The sequence below is a fragment of the Falco cherrug genome, chromosome 7 (assembly GCF_023634085.1).
Source record: "Falco cherrug isolate bFalChe1 chromosome 7, bFalChe1.pri, whole genome shotgun sequence".
Classification (NCBI taxonomy): Eukaryota; Metazoa; Chordata; class Aves; order Falconiformes; family Falconidae; genus Falco; species Falco cherrug.
Window position 1 is genome coordinate 63,525,238 of NC_073703.1, and position 21,677 is coordinate 63,546,914.

The following is a 21,677-nucleotide window of genomic DNA, read 5'->3' on the forward strand; positions in this document are numbered from 1 at the left end:
CGGCCAGGAGAGGCGAAGCGCGACGGAGCCCGACATTTCACGGCGCTGGCTGCGAGCCTGAGGGGGTACATGGGGGAATGCTCCAAATCTTACTTCTCTCAGCTCCTTAAAAGTCACCCGCTTCATAATAGCCGTGCCAACATCAGCTGTAGGTGTGGGAAGATAACTTCTCTTGTGCGTGCAGACTTTTGAGAGAGTTTAAAAATCTGTTACAAAACTGCTTCAAAGCTGAGCATTGAAGTTAATTGCGGCTGTATGTGTAAGTTTTACAATTTCAGAACCTTATTGAAATAAAACAGTACTGCTAGTGTCTTGGAATAACGCACGTAACTATACGTAAACTGTGTTATATCTGAGCATACAGAAATACACACATGAAAGAGCAAAAGATCTGACGAGAAATAAAGCCTGGGCTCCTCTTTGCGTTCAGAATAGGGTCCCGCTATAAACAGCTTTATCAACAGCCAAATCTAAAACGCCACTCCCCTTTTACTCCAAGAGTAGCTGTTTTCTCTGTCCCACAGCAGGGGTGAAAAAACAGTATTGTTTATCTTTTCTTGAATCTGGTCATGGGGGAAATGTGACCGAGTCTTCTATTTCTCCTTGATAGGAGAGAAGAATCCCAGAGGGGCAGATGTTATTGAGAAAGTGAGATGCTAGGAAATTCCCAGCCAGGCAATTCTTCTCCCATCAGGGATCACTGCTGCTTCACACACCTGTGCGAGTGATTTGGACCTGCGTAAACAACTCGGGTAAGTGCTGTGCTACTCCCACTGCAGATTCTCCTTTCAGATTATACCAAAATTCCCCAGGCAGTCAAGATGCAAGCTCTGAAGCAGCCACGCTCATCTGGCCTAGAAGGATGCAAATGAAAGGAACTTGGGCACCTACACGTCTCGGTGTTTTAATACCTACTCAACGCTTGCACGTCGTTGAGCTGACGATGAGTCAAAGGACTTCCAAGATTACTAAGTATCTTAATGTAATAGAATCAAGCTTTACGATTCAGTGCCCTGGATTTACTGAAGTGCATCAAGAAAAAATGGTTTATGAAGTTAGCGGTTTTGCATTTCTGGTTGCCTTTGTTGGGTGGCATTGGATCAGCAAATGTGGCATGCTGGAACCGTGCCTGGAATGGTCTTTTACTGTGACCATTACATGGTCATTTACTCAGCTCCAGTTTATCGGGGTTATGTTAAACAACTCAGTCCCAGGAGCGGGACCTATCAAAAAAAAAAAAAAAAAAAAGGAGGATACCTTCTACTTTTGTAGGCTTGAGTAAGTGGGTCTGTCTAAAACTTCAGGTTATCACAACTATGGCCAAGTGGTCCGACATAATAAATGCCAGACTTTTGTGAGGTTCCCTGATTCAATCCATCTGCATGGCCGGTATGGCACTGAGGCAACCCAGTCTCTGAGGCTGCCTATTCTGGGTGTTAAATCAGAGTTTTCCCTGCTCTGGGCATTAGAAATGTGCTTCAGCTTGACTGAGAGGGTTTTGTTAGTACTAATGCAGTGACTGCAAGTTGGTGGGATTAATACCTTGGAAAAAGACGTGCATCTAACTTGCTTGCAGCCTTTAGGGAGCTACTGGGTGGCTCCAACAGGCAGGTGATGAACAGCCTTTTTGCTGAAGCACTAATCTGTTAGTACCACTCCAGAGCATAGCCCCCCACTTGCTGAACGTTTAAAGCTGAGGAAGGTAGCCATGAATCTTTAAGCTGGAAATCAAAATTTCCAAATGGCTGAAAGGCAGAGGAGCCATACCTCACATCTTGGAGGGGCTGAAAGGCGGAAACCATTCTGAAGCAGTTCAGAGGCAGGAGGTGACAGCCATTTCCTGGGAAGTGACCACAGGTTCTTGCATAGTCCACCATGGACCAGAATGGGCTGCGTGCCCAGGGAGCTCTAGAGAACCTGGTTTTGCCAGCCTTGACAGCTGCTCTTGGGTTACTTCCGTATCGCCGGGATTCTCATTGCTCCGCAGCACCAGCACCGTCCTGCAAGCAGCTGTTCTGGCATGGGAGTCAGGAGTCACGCGTGGCTCCAGAGCTACGGGCTGGCCGTAACCATGTTAAAGTTTACTGGACTTGAAGGTCACCGGTTCTGTAGCTCATGTCAAGACCAGAGGCTGCCAACCCCGCTGCTTCAGGAGCACTGTCCTGCTAACCCACAGGTACCAAGATAAGGCTAATGAGCCAAAGGACAAGCTTTTAAAGTTACTCCGTCCCTTCCTGATTTTTAGGTACAGGTTAAGACATGTGTTCCTGGAAGTACTAACTTGGGACATGTCACTAGTGAGCTGCTGTGAGCTCGGGAGTTCTCCATTACCAACTGCAAGGACAGACACACCATCAGAGCAAAGGCAAACCAGAAAACAAAGTACTAGTAGGAAAAGTGTTTCCACACGTGCTGCAACAAACTGAACTAACGTGTCTTTGGCATTGATTTACGTTGAAGAGGAGTTGAGCAGCCAAACGTCGAACTTGACTGTAAACTGCCTGCATCATCTTCGCCTGTAACACACTCCCCATCTCAGGAGGTAACTTTTAAGAGGAACCAGGCCGCAGCCCTGGTAACGGTCCCAGCGGAACCGGTGAAACCCCAGGCACCACCGAGCTGTTACTGTCGGTCTGTCGGGGCTGGGGGGAATCACAAGAAACCGGGTCCCGTGGCAGGCGGGAGCTCCCGCGCCGCGCAACGCTCCGCCCCGCGGCGGCGCCTCAGGCAGGGCCCGGGGGAGCGGGGCCGCGCCACGGCGGGAACGCTGCGGGGGCCCCGGTAAGAGCCGGGGAGAGGAGCCCGGCCCCGCGGAGCCCCGGCGGCGGGCGGAAGTGGCGCTCACCATAGCGCCGGCGGGAGCGCGCCGCCCCCCCCCCGCCTCTGGCATTTCCGGCCGGGCGGCCGTCACATCCGGGCGGCGGAGATGCCGGTAAGGCGGGCGGGGGGAGGCGGGGGCCTGGGTGCTCCGCCAGCACTCGCCGCCCTCCGCGGGGCAGGGGAGCCCCGCGGGCCGGGTGAGCGGGGGCGGGCGGCCCGGCCCTCCCCACCGCCGGGGGCTGCCCCTCAGGGCGACGGAGCGACCCTCGCGGTGGGGGAGGGGCGGCGCACCTGCCCCGCGGTGGGGGAGGGGCGCGGCCCTTGGCCGGCCTCGGAGCCCCGTCCCGCCCCGAGGCGCCGGCGGCTCCCTCTCCCCCTGCCCCTGGGCGCCGGCCGCCCGCCGGGCTGCCCCCGGTGCCCTCCCGGCGGAGTGGGCGGCCCGGCCTGGGGGCCCCGCGGGCCGCTCGGGGCCCGCCCCGTGGGTGCGGGCGGGAAGGGGCGGCGGGTGGGCCCGGGCCTGAGGTACCCGGCTGTCCGGTGCCCGGCTCTCCCTCGGCGTGTTACCTTGTTCTTTGGCAGAAGGGGAGGCTCCTGTACGGGGTACCTTGTGCCGCAGCTGCCTGGTGTCAGGAGTTCTCATGCTAGCTGATCCAGTATTCTCGTTGGGTTTTAATATATTCAATAGGCATAGCTGTGATGGCAGGCGGGGTGGAGGAGCTGTACCTAGTTCACTTTCTTCTCCCATCGCTAGTGTCTGAGTGCTTTCCCAGCAAGCAAAAATAGCTACAAACTTGCATTTTCCCTTTAGCTCAAAGAAAAGAAACATAGTATGGAAATTACTGAAATAACTTCTACCTGTGTTCATCAAGACACTTCATATACTCAGAAATGTAACCTCTTAACAGATGGGAAAAGCTGAGGTTTCCTGGTGACACAGGTTGTATATGGTTGCCTTTCATCAACAATTTGGATATTTCCACTGTTTTGCAGGCTGGGAATTCAGCCTCCTTGTTTTTTGCATGCTCTGTGTGTTTTTTCAGTTCATTTGTAAGTATCCAGGACGAACAATTCAGTTCTCCATTGAAAATGAGCTATTGCAAAGGAAATGTGGTAAACAGCCTTTGAAAACTAATTTCACAGCGTTAGGATGTTGTTTTGCCAACTCAATGGCAACAGAAATACAGGAACCTGGATAAATGAGTTTTCCCCGTACTTTAAAGTATCTTCTTGGTTCTTTTTGCTTTGCTGTCATAAAGAGAGTTCCTATATCTTTATATTTCCTTTTTTTGTTGTTGTAGGTTAAACTGAATATTTGTGCAACACAGCTTCTTGCAGAAGGACCACCGTGCTGTTTTACACTTAGGAAAATATGAGAATAAGCAGGGAGAGTTGTTCTCTCTGAACTAAAACAAACAAACCCCCCCCCCCGTGCCTTGCTGAGGACAGCTGCAGGAATCGGACACTTGAATCAATGTTATCGGATGAGTTAGAATCCAAACCTGAGGTGAGCAATTATGAACTGGATTTGGTTCCCAGGAACATTTATGGGCAACACTTTGAAAAAGTTCAATGAGTTTACTCAATTTGCTGCTTACATGTTAATTCTCGAAGTGTTTTCACTGGCATCTTCTAATTCTTCCATGGTTTGAATTGAATAGTAAAAGATTAAAGAATATTGTAGGTTTTTCCCCCCTCCTTTCAAGTGTCAGCCCATACTCTTTGCCTGTTCTCAGGTTACATTATTTTTTTCACTATTATAATGTTCTTTCTGTTACAAGAATAAAATAAATTACTGTATTGACTACTTCTTTCCCTCAAACCAAATTGACTTTACTTGGTTTGGGGGAGTCTGGGTTATTCTGGTAGCGTCAGCTAGTTCTGTTTTTTAAAGTACTCATGTTTCTGTTAAGCAGTTGGCAGAAGTGGTAGGCAGCAGCACCCAGGGGATCCTGATTGCTCTGTGTGAGGCTGCTGGACCATTCCTAGGTTCAGCTGGTGGCATGGCTGAGCATGAATTGCAGCCATGTATGTGTGTGAACACAAGTGCACATACAGCTGGCCACAAACAGATTAACACACACAGAGGTCTTAAAGTCCCTTTAAGAGGTAAACACAAACACCATGAACACCACTAAAGTTTGTTAGTGCAATATATCTATATGCTCATCACTTGACATACTCGCATTCACAAATGTCTTTGGTCTCTGCCAGGCCTAAAGTTCTTCTGGTATCTGTGCCCAGGGCTTTTTAGCTGGTTTCTGGCTGGAATCTTGGGGTTTTCCAGACTGTGTTTGCTGCCTCCTCCTCACATATTGGTCAACTAGAAGTTCAGTCGCAGTCACGCACTTGTGGGTAGAATATTTAGGAATATGTTTAGTAAGTTGATAGAAGGGACTGTAGTGATCAAACACAGCAGTGTACTGACCAGCAGCCAGCAAAAGTTATTGGAGTTTCTTCCCACTCCCCCACACCCCCTGGTTGATTCCTCCTTTGATCCTCCCCCTAAACGTTGCATAATGTTTTCTACATCCTGCAGTCCCTGTTACATCAGACAAAAAGGGTGGTCTTTCCTGTGAGACCCATTCAGGTAATGCAAGACAATTTTCTTACTGAAGTTCTGGTTGAACCTCTTCAAGATTGCACTTCAGCAGTGGCCCACTGATAAGTGTTGAGTGCTGGGTTTTGTTACTCTTGCCTATAATTTGTTCTAGGTACAGCAGTCTGCAGTTTGTACTTTCAACGCAGTTGTATCGGTGTGCTCAGTTTATTACCTCTCCTGTTTCTTGCCTTTGCTTTTTAGGCTGAATAGCTGATAAGTCAGCAAGTTGTACGTACGTTCCCCCACTTAAAAGTGCAGAGGACTGTATTATTTGTGTCCTTGCTTTTCCCATTCTCAGCTTCCCCTCTTCAGAAGGCTGAGGTCCTGGAGCAGGGGACTTAGTACTGCTGTGAAGTACCTTTTGGGGAAGTTTAAATTGAATTGTGTTCGAGTCTTATGTTTCTATCCCTTTTCAGTCCATATGCAGTACAGCAGGTATTTTAAACTGGTACTCTAAAGAGATTGATAATTACATGCTGGTATTTCCTCACAGCCCAGGTGATGTGGTAAGGTATTTTTTTCTTAATGGAGCAGCCAAAGCCCTTCCAGTCGCACTATTCAGGAAAAGCAGCTGCAAATTCATAGTAGCCCTGAGTAGTCTCAGCATGGGCTGCAATGAGTTCCTCTTGCTTTGTGGTTGATATCTCATAACTTCTATCATATTTTCTCTCTGTTACGAATGATAAGGGGGGGACTTTGTTACTTCAGTCTGTGAGTGGGTGGATTCCCATAGATTATTTCTGACAGCCAAGGACCAGGATAGTTGGAATGCTTGTTCCCTTATTCCTCAAATAGGAGTTGTAATTGGCCATAGTCTTTTCTCCACTTGAGTAAGGTGTTTGTTAATTAGGTGTGTTTACATAATAATTGTATTTCTCCATAGCAGAGTTGCATTTCCTTTCCAGCAAGCTCAGAAGCAGAGCAGGCCATTCTCCAGCAGGAACAAGCCTGATGCATGAAAGCTGCAGTGGTTGCAGAGGGGATCCTTTCCATAGATGCTGTCTTCTAAACCACATGCCTCAATTTTCATTGAGGCTATTTTATACTACAAACTGGGATTCATTTGCATTACCAAATCTGTACACACCTTTCTGGTTCTGATTGCAAAAGCTGACTGTTAGATTAATGCTATTTTCTACTCCTTCAATGTGAAACTGGTAGTTATCCTTTCTACACCTTTCCCAAATTCAAATATCTCTTAAATCAATCATGATTTTATATCCTCTGGTGAGCCATGGCACCATAATTCTTATAGCCACAGATGTTCTTTCATATCCCTTACCATGTGAGAAAGGTATGAAGAGCTAACCATATTTCCGTAGCGTCTAGATAATGTTAATCAAAGTACTGTGGCTGGCAAGTGTCTTTGCTACTGGTTGTATCCCTAAAGAAGCTACAGAGGTGCCAGTAAATGTTTAATACTCGAGTAGAGGTGAATCCTCCTTTAGTAGGAAGTTACAAAGTTGCTTGGAGACAGGTTGTTCGAGCAGATGGATCTGCTTTTTCTTCTGGACTCCCTGCCCCCAATGCTGCATTACCAGCATTCCTCAGGGAACTGGTAAGATCTGCATTTTGCATGCGTTAAGCCTTGAGGGTGCTTTGTTATAATTGCAAGTATTTCCAGCCACCACCACGCTGCAGGGTGCTTTCTGCAGTCGGGGGTAGCTCTGGCACACTCAAGTGAACTACAGCTCTGGTCTATAAATTGAATTGGCTGTTGAAAAAGGGGTGGAGGGAGGTATTTTAGCCTCTCCTTTCTCTCCTCATCAGGGCCTCACAAGGACAGACTCTTGCGAATGAATTCATTCCCCAGAGGTTGTATGAGAGGAGGGCATCTCAGTTTCTAGGAAGTGCCTCCTGCCTTCCACACCCTTCTGCGCCAATGCGTCCTTTCCCTTCCACCCCTCCCCCTCTGCTAAATGTTCTTTTGACCCCTTTATTTCGTAGTGGTTCACTGGTTAAATTTAGAACAGAAACAGTATTGATTAACAAACGTGGTCCCTGCTGCTCTGGGAGTCTAGCTCTCCAGCTGTCCTGGGGGAGGATAGATCAGAATGTTGGTACTGGAGAACCTTCCTCCCCTGTTTCTCCCAGCCACCCTCACCTCAAACAAAGCAGCTGTCTGATGTTTCCTGGCTTTTGAATCATCAGATGAAGGGGGTCTGTTATGGGACATAAACTTCAACCCGATCCGTCCCAGATGGCTATATTTTCATTTGTTTCTGCAATGTCTTTGGGGTTTTTTTTTAAGGATCTCTAGGAGGGGTTCCTAGTACTTTAAACAGATTTTTCTTTGTGGTTTTGTTTTGTTTTGTTTTCCGCTCTTGGGTCAGGGACATCATACAAGCTTCTTGGTAACACAAGCATTCTGCACTGCTTGTGGTGATGGACCCTGGGATCATTCCATGCAACCATCTCTTGTTGACCAGCAGGGATGACAATTATTTGTTTAGTGACAAAAGCCAAGAAATATTTTACATTTTTAGTACATGCACTGTCTACGTTAGTTACAGGATTTTCAGAGTTATGTGGTGTTTCAGTAGAAGGAGTAAAAGGAGGGTGTGTATATTCAAGAAGGTGGTATGGCAGAGAAAAAAAAAAATTCTTTATAGCAAGATTCAGCTGAACTTTGCCCGTTCTGTGCATTCAAGGCTTATGGATTCTCTCTGTATGACTCACGTATGGCCCATAAAGTTTGAATCTCTAAGTCAAGGATGTCCTTTGGCAATTAGTATCAACATTTGTTTCGAATTCCAAGGGATGGGATATCTTGACTATAAAGCCACCTCACACCTCTTATTCATTTTGCTTTCTGTTGATATTCTGTACATTAAGTTTCCCTAACTATTACTATTCAGATGCCTTAAGGTGTTCTAGCTGCTTGGTTACAAATTCCACCGCTTTGGCCATATTTGCAGAAGCATCAATCCCTTCCTTACAAAGGGATTCTATAGTCACTGTCTCAGGAATACATACAGCCCATCTGGATCCTGTTTGTGATGCCAGATATTATACACTTATGAGATCTGATGAACTGTAGCATCCAGGAGATTTCTCCCTTTCTGGTCGTTCAGACAAGAGACCACTAAACTGTGTTCACAGGTGCACGTACAAGTGATGCTGAGCCTGAATTGCAAATATGCGCCCCTGCACCGTAGACAGTACAGACACCTATGGCTGTGAACACTAACACCTGGCAGGACAGTACTTTTACAGACACCCACAAACACAAATGGCATTCACATGGAACACGAAGACTACCATCCTCATCCTGTTCCTACTCATCAGGTAACCAGGCTTGAAATGTGAAAAAAAGGTGAAAAAACACACATGCGCTCACTCAGCTGGCACACATACTCACAGTCAGCCATCTGTCCAGTTTGCCAAACCTTGAGTCTTTCCAGTACCCATCTCCGGGCCCTGGGCTTTTTAGTGCAGTCTCTGGCCAGGATCTTGAGTTTCCGGGTTGTTTCCTTCTATGCACAGACTAGTCCAACATGAAGTTAATTAGATGAATGTACTTGGAAACTATTTACGAGCAAAGAGCATTTGAGAAGACAGGGTAGACTATGGTGAGGAGGCAGAGCAGCGTAATGACCTGCAACCTGCTAACATGTGGTCACCCATGCTATTCCGCACCCCCTTCCTGTTCCTCATGGTTGTTCCTTTCCTATCCACCTTGATTCCCTCCCTTTCCCTACCTTTGATCCTTCCCCTAGACATCCCTAAATTTTTCACATTCCCCCAGCTGCCTCTGAAGATACCTCTTCACCCACTCCCAGAATTTCCCCCATATCCCATAAGAAGTTTGCTCTGAGATGTGTTCTGGTAACCCATGATAATATTGTTCCAATTTCTTACAAAGTTTCTGGTTGAATTTCTTCAAGGTCACACTCAAGTCGTTCCTGTAATGGCCCATCCATCAGTGTCCCGGGAGTTCTGGTCTTTGTTACTCTCCCTTATCTGCAGTTTGTTAGCATTTGTGTATCTGTGCATTTAATTTATCACCTCTCCTGTTCCTAGCCTGTCTTTTATGTTGAATAGCAGAACACCAGATACCCTTACAATTTCCTATTTGCTTTCAGCTGCCTGCAAAACCAAATTAAAAGAAAGCAGAACACGGTATTACTAATGAGTTTTTTTTCCCATATTCCACTTGCTGTAGTTGTCACAAAGGTATTCAATGTTTGTGAACAGGAAGGGAGGTTTATAAAAGTACTTAGATGTCAAGGTACAGCTGTCTGTGAACATCTTTGTTTGCTCTGAATTATTTGAAGTAGAGTTGGTGATTAGTTTGCTTTAGTTTATGGGAAGGGTTGGGGGTTTTCATTCCAAATTTTAATAACAAGCATGATTCATGTCCTTTATTTTTTTCACTTCTGCTTCTTTTGCTCCCTTTTAATTCTCTGTACTTGCTTATTACTTTACAAAGAAAATTAGCAGGATCTCTTTTCTTCTGAGCATCTGTTTGTGGCTGCTGCATTTTGCTTTTCTCTCATGGCTTAATGTTGCTTTGTGAAAGTGGAAGGTTTGAAGCAAAGCTTTCCTATTGTAGGAGAAAGTTTTATCTAAGGCTTTCTGTATAAAAACAGAAAAGTCCATAAAACAAGTGCTTCATGGTAGAGTAGGAATCATGAATAACTTTTAAATGAAAGATAATCCCGTAATTTAGAACCGTCTTGCTGCTCACATTTTTTAGACCCAGCTTCTTTCTTCTGGTTGCCTTGCTCTGTTATTCCTGACTCTCTTCTCTTTTTACACCTCTTTCTCTTATTTTTTAATCTTAAATTAGAATGCATGGCCTTGGGGGAGGGACTGTTTCTTATTGCCTATGTGGGGTTTTTTTTGATGATGTAAAAATAGTTCCCTCTGTTGCTGGGGCCTCTGGATAATCTTACACCTAAGAGGAAAAAGTGCTAACCTTTCAAACTGCAGCCTGGCTTGTGGCCTAAGTCAAGTGGCAAATTGCCATCTCAATAACTTCAGGACTTAATTTTTACCTTCATAATTGTCAGCAAAGACGGGCTGCTCCTAAGGGAGTGTGAGCTGGGAGCCGAGGGTGGTCCCAGCCCAGGCAGTGCCCTCCCTGACCGGAGCACAATGCCGCAGCGCCTGAGCGTGGCAGCCAGCGGCGGGTGCTGGGAACAGGGTCCGTCCACAGCCCTGGACGAGGCAAAGTGGTGAGCCAGATCCAGGCTCTGTCCACCTTTCCTCACATAAACAGGCAGCGCAAAGTGGCTGATTCTGTTTCCAAGGGTTGCTGCCTAGGGAAAACCTTCATGGTTTTCTCCAGGATATGTCCCCACACTTCTCCTTCTGCTTGCCAGCTGGTCTGGCTTGGGAGTTCACTAGTGTATCAGACACGCACACACACTCCAGAGAGCAGGATCACACAGGGAACAGTTAGGAATGGAGTTTAGTAAGGAGGCAGGACGGACTGCAATGAGTAGGCTGGGCCAGACAACTGAATTGACCAACTTCCTGCTTATATGTAATGGGCCTCTTTTATCCTCCCCTCTCCATGTTCCTGTGTTTGTTCTGCCCTGATCCACTTTGATCCCTTCCTTTTCCCGCCTTTGGCTTTTCCCTTAAAAAACTAAATCCTATACAATTGCCCCACACCTCTTGTTCAGTCCCAAAGCCCTGCCCAGGGAATGCATCCCAGTGTAAGTCCTACACCTCTGTGCGGTAGCCCACCTTACTCTGCATAGTATTCCGTGGTGTCCCCTGCGGTGGGTGGGTTTCACACTATGGACAATAGCGGTAATTGCCCGTCTTTGATGGTTTTAGGAGTAGCTGATGGGATCGATAAGGCTGTGTGCTCCCCCTTGTCATCCTAACCTTGTTCCTCTGATCACTATCTGCCTATTTTGAATAGCCATTAACCAGAGGACTTTGCAACTAGTCTTTTGCTTGCTTTTTTATTTAAAAGGCCACCTTTCTTTCGGTTACATATTTAAAGGAAATGATTTACAAAAAATACCCTTACCGAAAGCTGAGCATGGAAAACATTTACTTGGAAGGCTGGAGTGTAGTAAAGTATCAGGTGGTAAAAGATGAAATAATAAGGAATACATGCCTTAAAACATGGCATATATTGGTAAAATTTATTTTGGTAAGAGATTAATTAAAAAATAATATAGCCTTAGCAACCTTCAGAGTAGCCTGCAATGATCCAGAGCTGTTTACTGTATGTTAAAGAAATGAGAATTTTATAAGTACTTGAGAGATGGCAAACAATTCCTTCTTTGTCATTGATGTACATTGAAAAGCTTCCATTAATTTTGATGCGTATTCGTGGGATTATATTCAGTGTCTCCTGCAAGACAAGAGGGATTAATGGACTGGGTTTAGTACCTTTTTAAATGATTTGTGCTACTCTTGACCTAATCTTCAGTATCTTTTTTTCAGCTGCTGGTTCAGTTTGTTCAGAATACATCTATTCCACTGGGGCAAGGGCTGGTGGAATCGGAACCAAAAGACATCACCTGTCTTTCTCTCCTTCCTGTGACTGAGACCTCAGAATGCAACAGACTCATGTTGCCAGGTAAAATCTGTGTGGCAGATCTTTGTGATCGTGCCCTTCGGGCAGCTGTCTTAAACTGCTCCACTGTGGCCTGCAGCCTCTTGCTGATCAGGCGTTCATTCCAGGGATGGAGGAACAAGTTCAGAAGGGTGACTGAAACTTTTCTCATGTAACAGTGAAGTCTGACTAGTTAGAAAATTCCTTCCTCCTCCAGTTTCTCTCAAGTTCTACTTTTTTCCTAGAAAAATAACTTCATAGGTATTTTTTAGTCATACTGTATTTATACTTTTATTTACTTTGGTTTCACTTTCTTCACCAGATGATGAAAGAGATCTCACTTCTCCAAGTCACACTAACTCTTCCAAAGATGTTTCTTCATCTGCTGTCTTGAGAAGTCTCCAGGTAAATGTGGGCCCTGATGGAGAGGAAACAAGGGCACAGAATGTACAGAAACCATCTGAACTTCTGTCAACTCCAGAGACTTCCAGTTTATTGCAAGACCTCCAGCCCGGTGACAGCACTTCATTTATTCTTCTCAACCTAACAAGAGCAGGTAATTGTCTTCTGTTTGTCATCTGGCTGGAAATGTCTCAGACAGCAGAATGCAGGATATACAGCTCTGCCCCTGCTGCTTATGAAATTTGCTGGGCATTATTGCATATTTCAGGAACATTTAATCATCAACAGCTTTCTACAATGTAGAGGTCAGTGAAGACTTTTTCAGTGCAGCTATTGCATCTATGCTGTGAACATTAGCCTCTGGGAAGCAAAATTAATTTCCCTCTGTTTCCGGCTGTTTCATGAAGTTGTCTTCTTTTCTAGGGCTGGGGTCTCCAGCAGAGCACTTGGTGTTTGTTCAAGATGAAGCAGAAGATTCTGGAAATGACTTTCTCTCTCACGATAGCACAGACAGCAGTACCCCATGGTTCCTACGAGTGCAAGAATTGGCCCATGACAGTTTAATTGCTGCCACTCGGGCACAGCTTGCTAAGAATGCCAAAGCAAGCAATAATGGTAGGAAACCCCCTGATCCTGTCTCAAAAGCTGAGTGTTCCATATGAGGCCCCTAGTTTCAGCTTGTTTCTTTGTCTCTTTCACTCTTTCTTGCTTTTAATCTGTTCTGACATCTTCAAATCATCAGTGACAGAATTATACAGAGCAACCATGTGGGTTTTTCTGCAATATAAACAGGCTCTCCAGTTTTTCTCAGGGAATGAACTTTAGTGGAGCCAGCAGTTCCATTGTATGTAGTCCACCTGTTGTCTGGTACTTGTAAAGAGTATCTCCTTTCTGATTGCAGCTGCTTGAATTTCAACTTTCATTTTCACTTTCAAGTGTCTATTTTTAATGCATACAGTAATTCATACTTTCTTCTTAGCTCCACTGGGTTTGGAGATCAGCTTTCTGGAGAATGCATGATTGCATTTAGTCACATGTTTTGTGACTTAATTATTTTAATAAATGATTGCAAACAAATGCAATATATCTTTTTTTTAGCTAAGATGTTTTTAAAGAGTTATCTTGGCTGATACTTAAAATTGGTTGGTTGATACTGATATAGAGACCATTTTACCGTTTTTGATGCATTGGCTTTCTATTCTACATGTGATGAGCCTCATCTGGTAGCAGCTGATCTGATACAGATAGCTTGTTGGGAATAGTTTATGTGCCTGGTAAGGTTTGCAAATCTCTCTGATCCCCGTTGTGGGCTAGGCAGCAGCATGTAGGACGTTGTAAACAATTAGTAGCCAGGCACATACTTGCTTTACAGTCCTGTATTGTATAGGATGCTGGTTTTGTCTATTAAATTTGACATATTATAGTAATCTGTATCTTCTTTAGATTTTGGTGGGCTTTTTCTTCCAGGTGAAAATGTTCATCTTTGCTCAGGAGATGGGCAGCCGAAAGACTCTAGCCCCATTCCTCATTTATCTCGTGTGGAAAGGAAGCTGAAGTGCACAGTTGAGGGCTGCGATCGGACATTTGTGTGGCCAGCTCACTTCAAGTATCATCTGAAAACACACCGGTGAGCAGAATAAAGCTATATATTGTCATGACTTTGAAAAACTGTGCTCTGTATTTGGGATAGCGTTAGTTTTTTACATCAACCAGTTGTGAAAACCTGGTATTACTCTTAGAAATACTAGGCCTGTTGCTTGCTTTAGGTCATTTATGTTGAAACACTTTGACCAGACTTAGGTTATGTTTGCAGGTCCTTGTCAGTGTTTGGTTTAGAATATTTGCGTTTTAACAGGTGCTCAGTAAAGAGCATCATGATCCCTTCTTTGGTATATGAACATTAGAACCTGTAGGATGCTGTCATATTTTTATATACCCTTAAACAAAGTAACTTGCTCTAACAAATGACCCTAATCTTTTTTAGCTAAGGAATTGGCAGTCTCTAAGGTAAATTGTAGACAAGAAGCTTAAAAACTGGGAAGGACTCCAAAAGCAAGCCCATCACCTTGCCCTGAGACAGGGCCAGCAGTAATTGCATATGTTACGTGTACAGTACAGTCATTTTTGATCCTACAGTGACTGAAATACCACAGTGTTCCTGTATGATCTGTTGCACCACTTTACTAAATCGTTCTGGGTAGGGAATAGGCAACGTAATATGATGATAAGATATTACCTGAACAGATTCTTCCAGTGGACCACCCAGACCCTAGTTCCTTAGGTCAAATTTAGGTCACTAACTTTGGTTGAGTCCCTCTGTTTTCCGGTATAATTAATTTTGGTTTAAATGTTTCCACTTTTATGTAATTTAAAAAAAAAAAAAAAAGAAAGAAATCAAGTCTTCCTGAAGAATGCATTGCAGTAGCTGGTAATGAAACAGCTATTTTGTTGCTTTCCAGGAATGACCGCTCCTTCACCTGCCCAGCAGAAGGTTGTGGAAAAAGTTTCTACGTCTTGCAGAGGCTGAAGGTGCACATGAGAACTCACAACGGTGAAAAACCTTTTGTGTGCACAGAGCTGGGCTGCGGGAAACAGTTCACAACAGCTGGAAATCTGAAGAACCACCTACGAATTCACACCGGTGTGTTTTAGACCTCATCTTTTTGTGGTCTGCAGAGGTGGGGTCTTTACTGAGGAATAAACCACTTCCTCCTCCATCCTCAAACTTTTGAGATTATGTTGTTTATCTCTGCCCTTCATTAATGTCCCTTATCTGTTGATGCGCATCGATCTTTAGGTCAAATTAAGTAAGCAACTGCTTACTGCCTTTACTATCTTGTACAATTTCACATAGGTTTACCCTACAAATGCTATATGATGATGCTGTACTCTACTCAGTATCGTGCTCTGAAGATTCCCTTTGCCCCTCAGGTTGTTTGCTGGAGGGAGGTGTGTGTGTTGTTTTTGGGAGAAACTAGACTGTTCCCAAGGGAACAGTTAGTGAACATGACTGCTGTAATTGTTTTTCGTAACGAAGCTGTTTTAAATTCCTGAAAGGCACAACAGCTTAGATATTTCTCCAGTGTAAGAGTCCTGGTGGACACGGTTGTAGCTGTACTGACATCTGGCAGAATCTGACTGGCTTATGTTACCTCTGCTGCTTGTAGAATGACTACATTTGGGAAATTTAGGGAAATGAGGAATACAGCGGCGTGAGTAGCAAAAATATAGTAGTGAAGCCTAGTAGAAAAAGGCAATAATTAGAAGACAGCATTCTGGCATGCAAACTGCTCCGTTTGTGCTAATGCTAATTCGGGATGTTACCATATGCTGCAGCCTATGCACTCTTAACTCATGCTCAGCTTTTTATATTGAATAAAACAAGAATCTTTATTTCATAGTGCTGTATTTTATACGTGGTTTGTTTATGCTGTCTCCTCTGGAGAATGTGATGCTCCCATGTTAATATTTTTAGAAGTTAGTGTACTAGCCAAAGTCTTGGGAACTGCAATGAAGTGCTTTAGGTGTTTTTATCCTAGAAAGTTGTTTTAGAGGCACAAAAATTACTGCTGAAATGATCAGCAATTTAATAGTTAGGAAAGTTCATGGTGAATATTCTGATGGTTGTGTTTGGTTGGTTTTTTTAAGCCTCAGGGTTATTAAACAAATGGCCTAGTTCAAGCCTCTCAGAATATTGTTAGAGATTCCCTGATGGCCTAGGCAGGTAGCATTGCATTACAGTTGGTTAACATTTCAAAATAACCTTGACAACTGTGAGAGCACAAGGGCTCTCTAGTAACATGAAAAAGCAGATTATGTGGGCCGCCAGCAGCTGTTTATGCCTTCTGCCTTACTTAAACACTACCGTATGGTATGTAGTTTGTAGACACACATGGAAAAAGGTTGCTATTTTAAAGAACTTCCAGTCTAGCTAGAACACATGGTTTGGGGGCAGATGTTGGGATGTAGTTAAGTGTTATATAGACCAATAATAAAATCTTGAATGTGTAGTAACAGCAGCCTTAGTTTTTGCAATTTACTTTTGCACTTAAAGCTCCCAGCCAAGGTGCAAATAAAGTTAGTAGGCCAGCTGACACAGCGCAGTCCTCCATGACAGAGCGAGTGTTCTGCAACCAAGAGAGCAGTAGCTTCTGGAGGAGTAAATAGTAACTTTCTTAACTGCAAATTGGTAATGTGCAATTAAGGGTTTGATCAGACCAAAGGTGTTACAAAACTGCTAGGGTTTCTTACAGATGGAACTGTGTGCTGTTATTTTTGTCAGTGGTAGTTTTTCCTTCCCTCTTTCCAAGTTTTAAATATTTACAACAAGCCAGAAGGTACAATCAGTGTTTGAGAATATGCTGCATATTTCAGCTTTGTAACACCAGTCAACATGCTGTGTTGATCCTTCTTACTCAGTGCTGTTGAACGCTATAGTAGGTAAGAAACTGAGAAATTAACTGTAGGCAGATGACTTCTAAAGGCAAAATCACAGTAGAAACAACTTTAAGAACAAGTTTACTCTGAAATAACTATGTATATGTTAGACAATAAAGTAGCAAAAGAGCTTGCTTAATCTCCTGTGGACATGCTGTTACTCTGATACAGTAGTCTAGTTAAAGACTTGAAATCCTAGTGTTAAACATGGTATATTGAGTTCTTTAGTAGGATGCTGCAGGCAAGTTACCTCGAGTTTTATTTAAGGCTTTGTAAGAGCGTGTTTAGAACTTAATTATATTGCATTGCATTGCTGTAGTCACCTCCAGATTTATCATCATTTAGATAAATACAAAAATAGCCATGGAGATATATAAAAATAACAAATTTCAGCCTGTGAGAACAAATTGTGCCTTGAAGCCCTGTTCCTCCACGTATAAATACAAATGACGCATCTCGCACAGGATTTTGGCAAGTTCAGCCTGATCTGAAATAAAGCATAGAATCTGATATGAAGGGAAACCACAGTTAATGGGATTTTTGGCACTGACAGGCAGAAAGGGAACAGGATCCTGGGAGTACGTGAAGCAGAGAGCTAGTTGTTAAGAACTGCATATAGAAGACATATCGTAGTCTCGGTACTTTTTATGTTACTCTTTTGGTATTTATGTACTTTGAAGGTCGGTTTAGAAAGTGGACCCTTGCTTCCCTTTCAGCGAATGATGATCTAAGAATATTTCAGAAAGCAAGCCAGCGTTTCCTCTTGAAAGCTGATGAAGAGAGTGCTTTACAAGCCTTAGGAAGCATATATGTAATGTCTGTTGAACTCTGTTGCACCTAAGGCCAAAAGGGAGAATGGGCTAGAGATCTCCAGACTGCTCTCAGGGACTGGGACAGTCTGATCAAGTTGTGATCCCAAAATCTAAGAACTTACTTTTCCCTTGTAGGGGAAAAACCCTTTCTGTGTGAGGCACAGGGATGTGGTCGCTCCTTTGCCGAATACTCCAGCCTTCGGAAACATTTGGTTGTCCACTCGGGTAAGAGTCTTCATCTGACATTCTGTGACCTGTCTGAGAAAAGATCTTTATTGTAGAACTTTGATTTGATTTCTTTAAGAAACACTCCCAGGTTTCTACAGGACTTCTGGTCATAGTGTTTCATGACTTCCTTTGTGGTGCCTGTGGCCTGTACACTTTAATCTTTTCTGTTGTTTCTGTTTCTAAATTAAAATAAATTTAAAAAAATAATTTTTTAGATTGTTTCTAAAATGTCATGAAGTTTTCGTAGCTGCCATTTTCTTATTTGAAAGAGAGAATCTAGCACCTCTATATATTAATCAAAGCTAGTCAAACCTGAAATCTCTCATGAGTTGATTTTTGCCACAGGTGGGATTTTGCTTAATTTTTTAATGCTACATACTTGCAATTGGACAAAGCACTAGATGGAAATGTATATCACAAGTGTTGCAAAACTTCTGCCTTCTGGTTTGATTGATCTATCTTAAATATCATCAGCACGTGATGAATATGTCATGTTTGGGGAAGGGGGGGATTTTACTGGGGTAGTAACTTCCGGGACTACCCGAGTTCTCCATGCTTTTTCTTTCTTGTCTCCTTGGCTTCCATGCTGTTGAGCTCACACGTATGGACATACTTGTTGTATTGTGAAAATGATAGACTGTTCTGTAAGGTGGGAAGCCTTTGACAGTGACAAGTCATCATCTGGTCTCTGCTCAGTAATGTAAACCAGATGCTGCAATGTGTGATGGCGGGAGATAGCTTCCGTGCCTCTGCTTCCTTGCTTTTGGCTTTTTAGGTATGGGACATCAAATGTTTCCATGTCACTGAGTAAGAGATGTCAAATAACTTGTTCCCTCTCATAAATCAGAATTGAAGACTTTATGTTACTCTTCAGACTGTTTTCCAACAGCTGGCAATACTGATATCTAAAACTCCTCTCTTCTAGAAGCTTACTGCTCTCCAGGAAACAGGAATATTTCTCATTTGTTTTTTCACTGATAATTAATTAGCCCCAGTGGTGTCAACAGCCATTTCAAAACAGTATTGTTGGCTTCTTGGTTGATGAGATCTTTATTCCCAATTTGGTAATTCTTGGGATATTTTTTTCCCCTTTTTACTCCAAGGAGTGAAGCCCCATCAGTGCCAAATTTGTGGGAAGACATTTTCCCAGAGTGGTAGCAGAAATGTGCATATGAGGAAACACCACTCCCGAATTGGAGCGGCTGGCAGCAGAGAGCGAGAGCAGCCAGGTAAGGGAGGGAGGGGAGGGCAGGGCACGCTCTGGGGGGGAATAATTGGTGGATGGTCAAAGAGAAGGGAAGATGTTTGTCCTGAAAATACGAGACCACAAGCTAGTGAGGAATGAAAGACTGTTCCTCTTGGAGACGAGGATGGATTGCTCACCCGCTCCTTTCCTAGGGTAGAAGACAAAGGTGTAATTCTGTATTGTGATCAAGGGGCAGATAGGTTTATTATTTTTAAAATTAACACAGATCTGGTTTCTTTTTTTTTTTTTTTACATGGCGTTTGTGCCCTTCATGTATTTTTGTTGTAAGCAGCCTGGTTTTTTATGCAATGTGAATTATTTAAAGAGAAAGCCAAGCCTGTGTGAGATCCTGCCATGTTAAGGCTCAAAACAATAAATACGGGAGTTACCATCCCCTGGAGATCCAGACGCCTAAAGGGTAGGAACGGATAAAGTCGTGTAGGGAAGAAGTCTGTGCAACTTGAAGGGGGTAGGGATTGTATCTTCTATTGCAGTATTATGACATCGTGAGAATTTTGTTTTACCTTTTCTTTTTGCGTTAGAGTCGCTGATGGGCAGCAGTTTGCTGGAAGAATCTACAGTGCATAGTAAGAACCTCATCTCCATGAACTCTCAGCCCAGCCTTGGTGTTGAGTCGCTGCACCTGCCGGACACCGAGTCTATCATTGGAGTAGAGGAGGGCGAGACCAGCTGCTCTTTTTTCCGCCCTCTTATATGCGGTGACTGAAGTGGGATCGCTCGTTCCTCCCAGAGGCTCGCCATGTCGCAGTGGGATGAGTGAACACTGCTTTATCGGTGCACGGAGCCGGTGGGTAGGTGGAGAACGAATCCTAAAACTGGAGCTGGAGAAGACCTACCGGACCAAGTTTCTCTCTTGCAGCGCTTAAAAGGTGAAGTCTGCTGCTTAGGTGTCATTTAGCCCATGTCGTGGAACGCCATGTTAAAACTGTTTATGCAGTCCATTCTCCTAAAGCCTAAAGTGTTTGTTTTGCTGGAGCACTGGGAGCCCCAGTTAAGGACCAGGACCTCATTGTGCTAGGCACCAACATCCAGTATCTTGAGCAACAGGCCTTCCTCCCATCCTTGACCTTCAGAGACTATATTCTAATACATCTCACTGTCAGAAGCTGACTTACTATCTGAAATAAATGTACTACTTGATATCATTTAATTACATTTGCTGTGTTCTTTTCCTGCTTTCCCCAGTCACTTTTCCCTCCAAAATTTGTTTGGCATATCAAACTCTTTAAAATGAGTCTACCACGCAGATGTTGTGAATTTTTGTTAAAAGACTTCAAAACTGGCATTATTACGAGTGCAGTTTTGCTAAGATACTATGTGTCTCTAATAGCTGCTATGCAGAGAATGTTTTGAGTTTATATTGCTCCCTAGTTGAACGTAAAGGTAGCGCTGCTGTCGGTAAAGCTGTTGTAATCTTGGAGGTTCTTGCAGAAGCTCCACCAGGTACCTGCGCATCAGGGTCTGATGTGGTTTGGCTGCCCTCTCATCGGTATGCTCCACTGAGAGGTCGTCTTTACCACGGTGTGTGTATAGGTTAGCTGAACAGCCTGCAATTCTCTTAACTAAAAATATCGAAGTATTTTTATAAAATGCAAAAATCCAGAGCAAAAATTGAAGTGATTTATTGCCATACCCTACTTGAGATATATTAAGAGATTACGAATCTCTTCTAGCATGACGGAAATGTAATCCTACTTTCAGAACAACACTTTGTTTAGCAAGAAAGGTGCTAGTGAGTTTCAGTTACTTAGTTTGATGCTTCTACTTTCATCACCATTTCAGCAATTTCTGTTTAGGGACCAATATTAGACTTGGATTTATACTGTACCCATGCATGCTGCCACCTCAGTGTTTGTTAAAGGGATGTGGCATAATAGCGTATATTAATGTAAAGTCAAGCCTCTGTTCCTCCTTTCTTAAGGTCTTCCTTTACACTTTAACATATTGGAAATGTCTTTTTCAAGCATCATCAAGTATTATTATGGAAATTAGCAACCAGTTTTAGTGAATACCCCTTAAAATGTATGTGTTAAAACTTCACGCTTCCTTCAGATATAGCCATTCAAGCTTGACCGGCTTAAGACCACAGACTTGGAGCACGGAAGAAATCTTTCCTTCCCCCTTCAATGTGACAAGGCAGCGTGACAATATGATTACATCACTGCTCTTTTCCAGGGGATACAGGAGAAGGAACAGCCTTTGTGTGCCCTGCAGTTAAACCTGTGTAGAAGCTGGTACACTGACACCAGCCTTCCTCAAACCCTCCCAGGGTCCTTGGCAGTGCGGAGGGGAGGGCGGCTCCAGCCAGCGCGCTCCGCTGGGTATTGGGCTCTGCGGGAGCGTAACAGCGCAGCCTGCAACCCAGCGCCATCGGTTCTTGCATCTAGTACTTGGTTATGATTAAAAATGAGATATCTCCGTTTTATCTCTCTATCTAATACAGGTGCTGCATTTCTGATTTGATGATGAGGTTTTGCTGTTACAGTGTAAGGAGAAATGGATTGAGGTGACTCAGATGGAGAGACACAGCTTCTGTTTAAGTGAGGAAAAGATGATTGATAAAGAAATTGGACAATGCAGAAACATGAT

At 43.9% G+C, this 21,677-nt stretch overlaps 1 protein-coding gene across 2 annotated transcripts; it reads left to right on the forward strand.

Moving 5' to 3' along the window:
* Window positions 1–626: 626 nt before the first annotated feature.
* On the forward strand, window positions 627–20,238 carry ZNF410 (zinc finger protein 410). Of its 2 annotated transcripts, none has more exons than XM_014284134.3 (10): window positions 627–752; window positions 4,119–4,324; window positions 11,831–11,966; window positions 12,265–12,498; window positions 12,768–12,959; window positions 13,812–13,971; window positions 14,804–14,985; window positions 17,729–17,818; window positions 18,925–19,050; window positions 19,610–20,238. In XM_014284134.3, exons 2-10 carry the CDS (start codon window positions 4,292–4,294, stop codon window positions 19,792–19,794), a joined length of 1,338 nt encoding a protein of 445 aa, XP_014139609.1. In that variant the 5' UTR covers window positions 627–752; window positions 4,119–4,291; the 3' UTR covers window positions 19,795–20,238. The 2 variants fall into 2 exon arrangements, with proteins under 2 accessions (XP_014139609.1, XP_055572985.1); XM_055717010.1 differs by lacking the exon at window positions 627–752 and adding an exon at window positions 2,780–2,932.
* The last annotated feature ends 1,439 nt before the right edge of the window (window positions 20,239–21,677 follow it).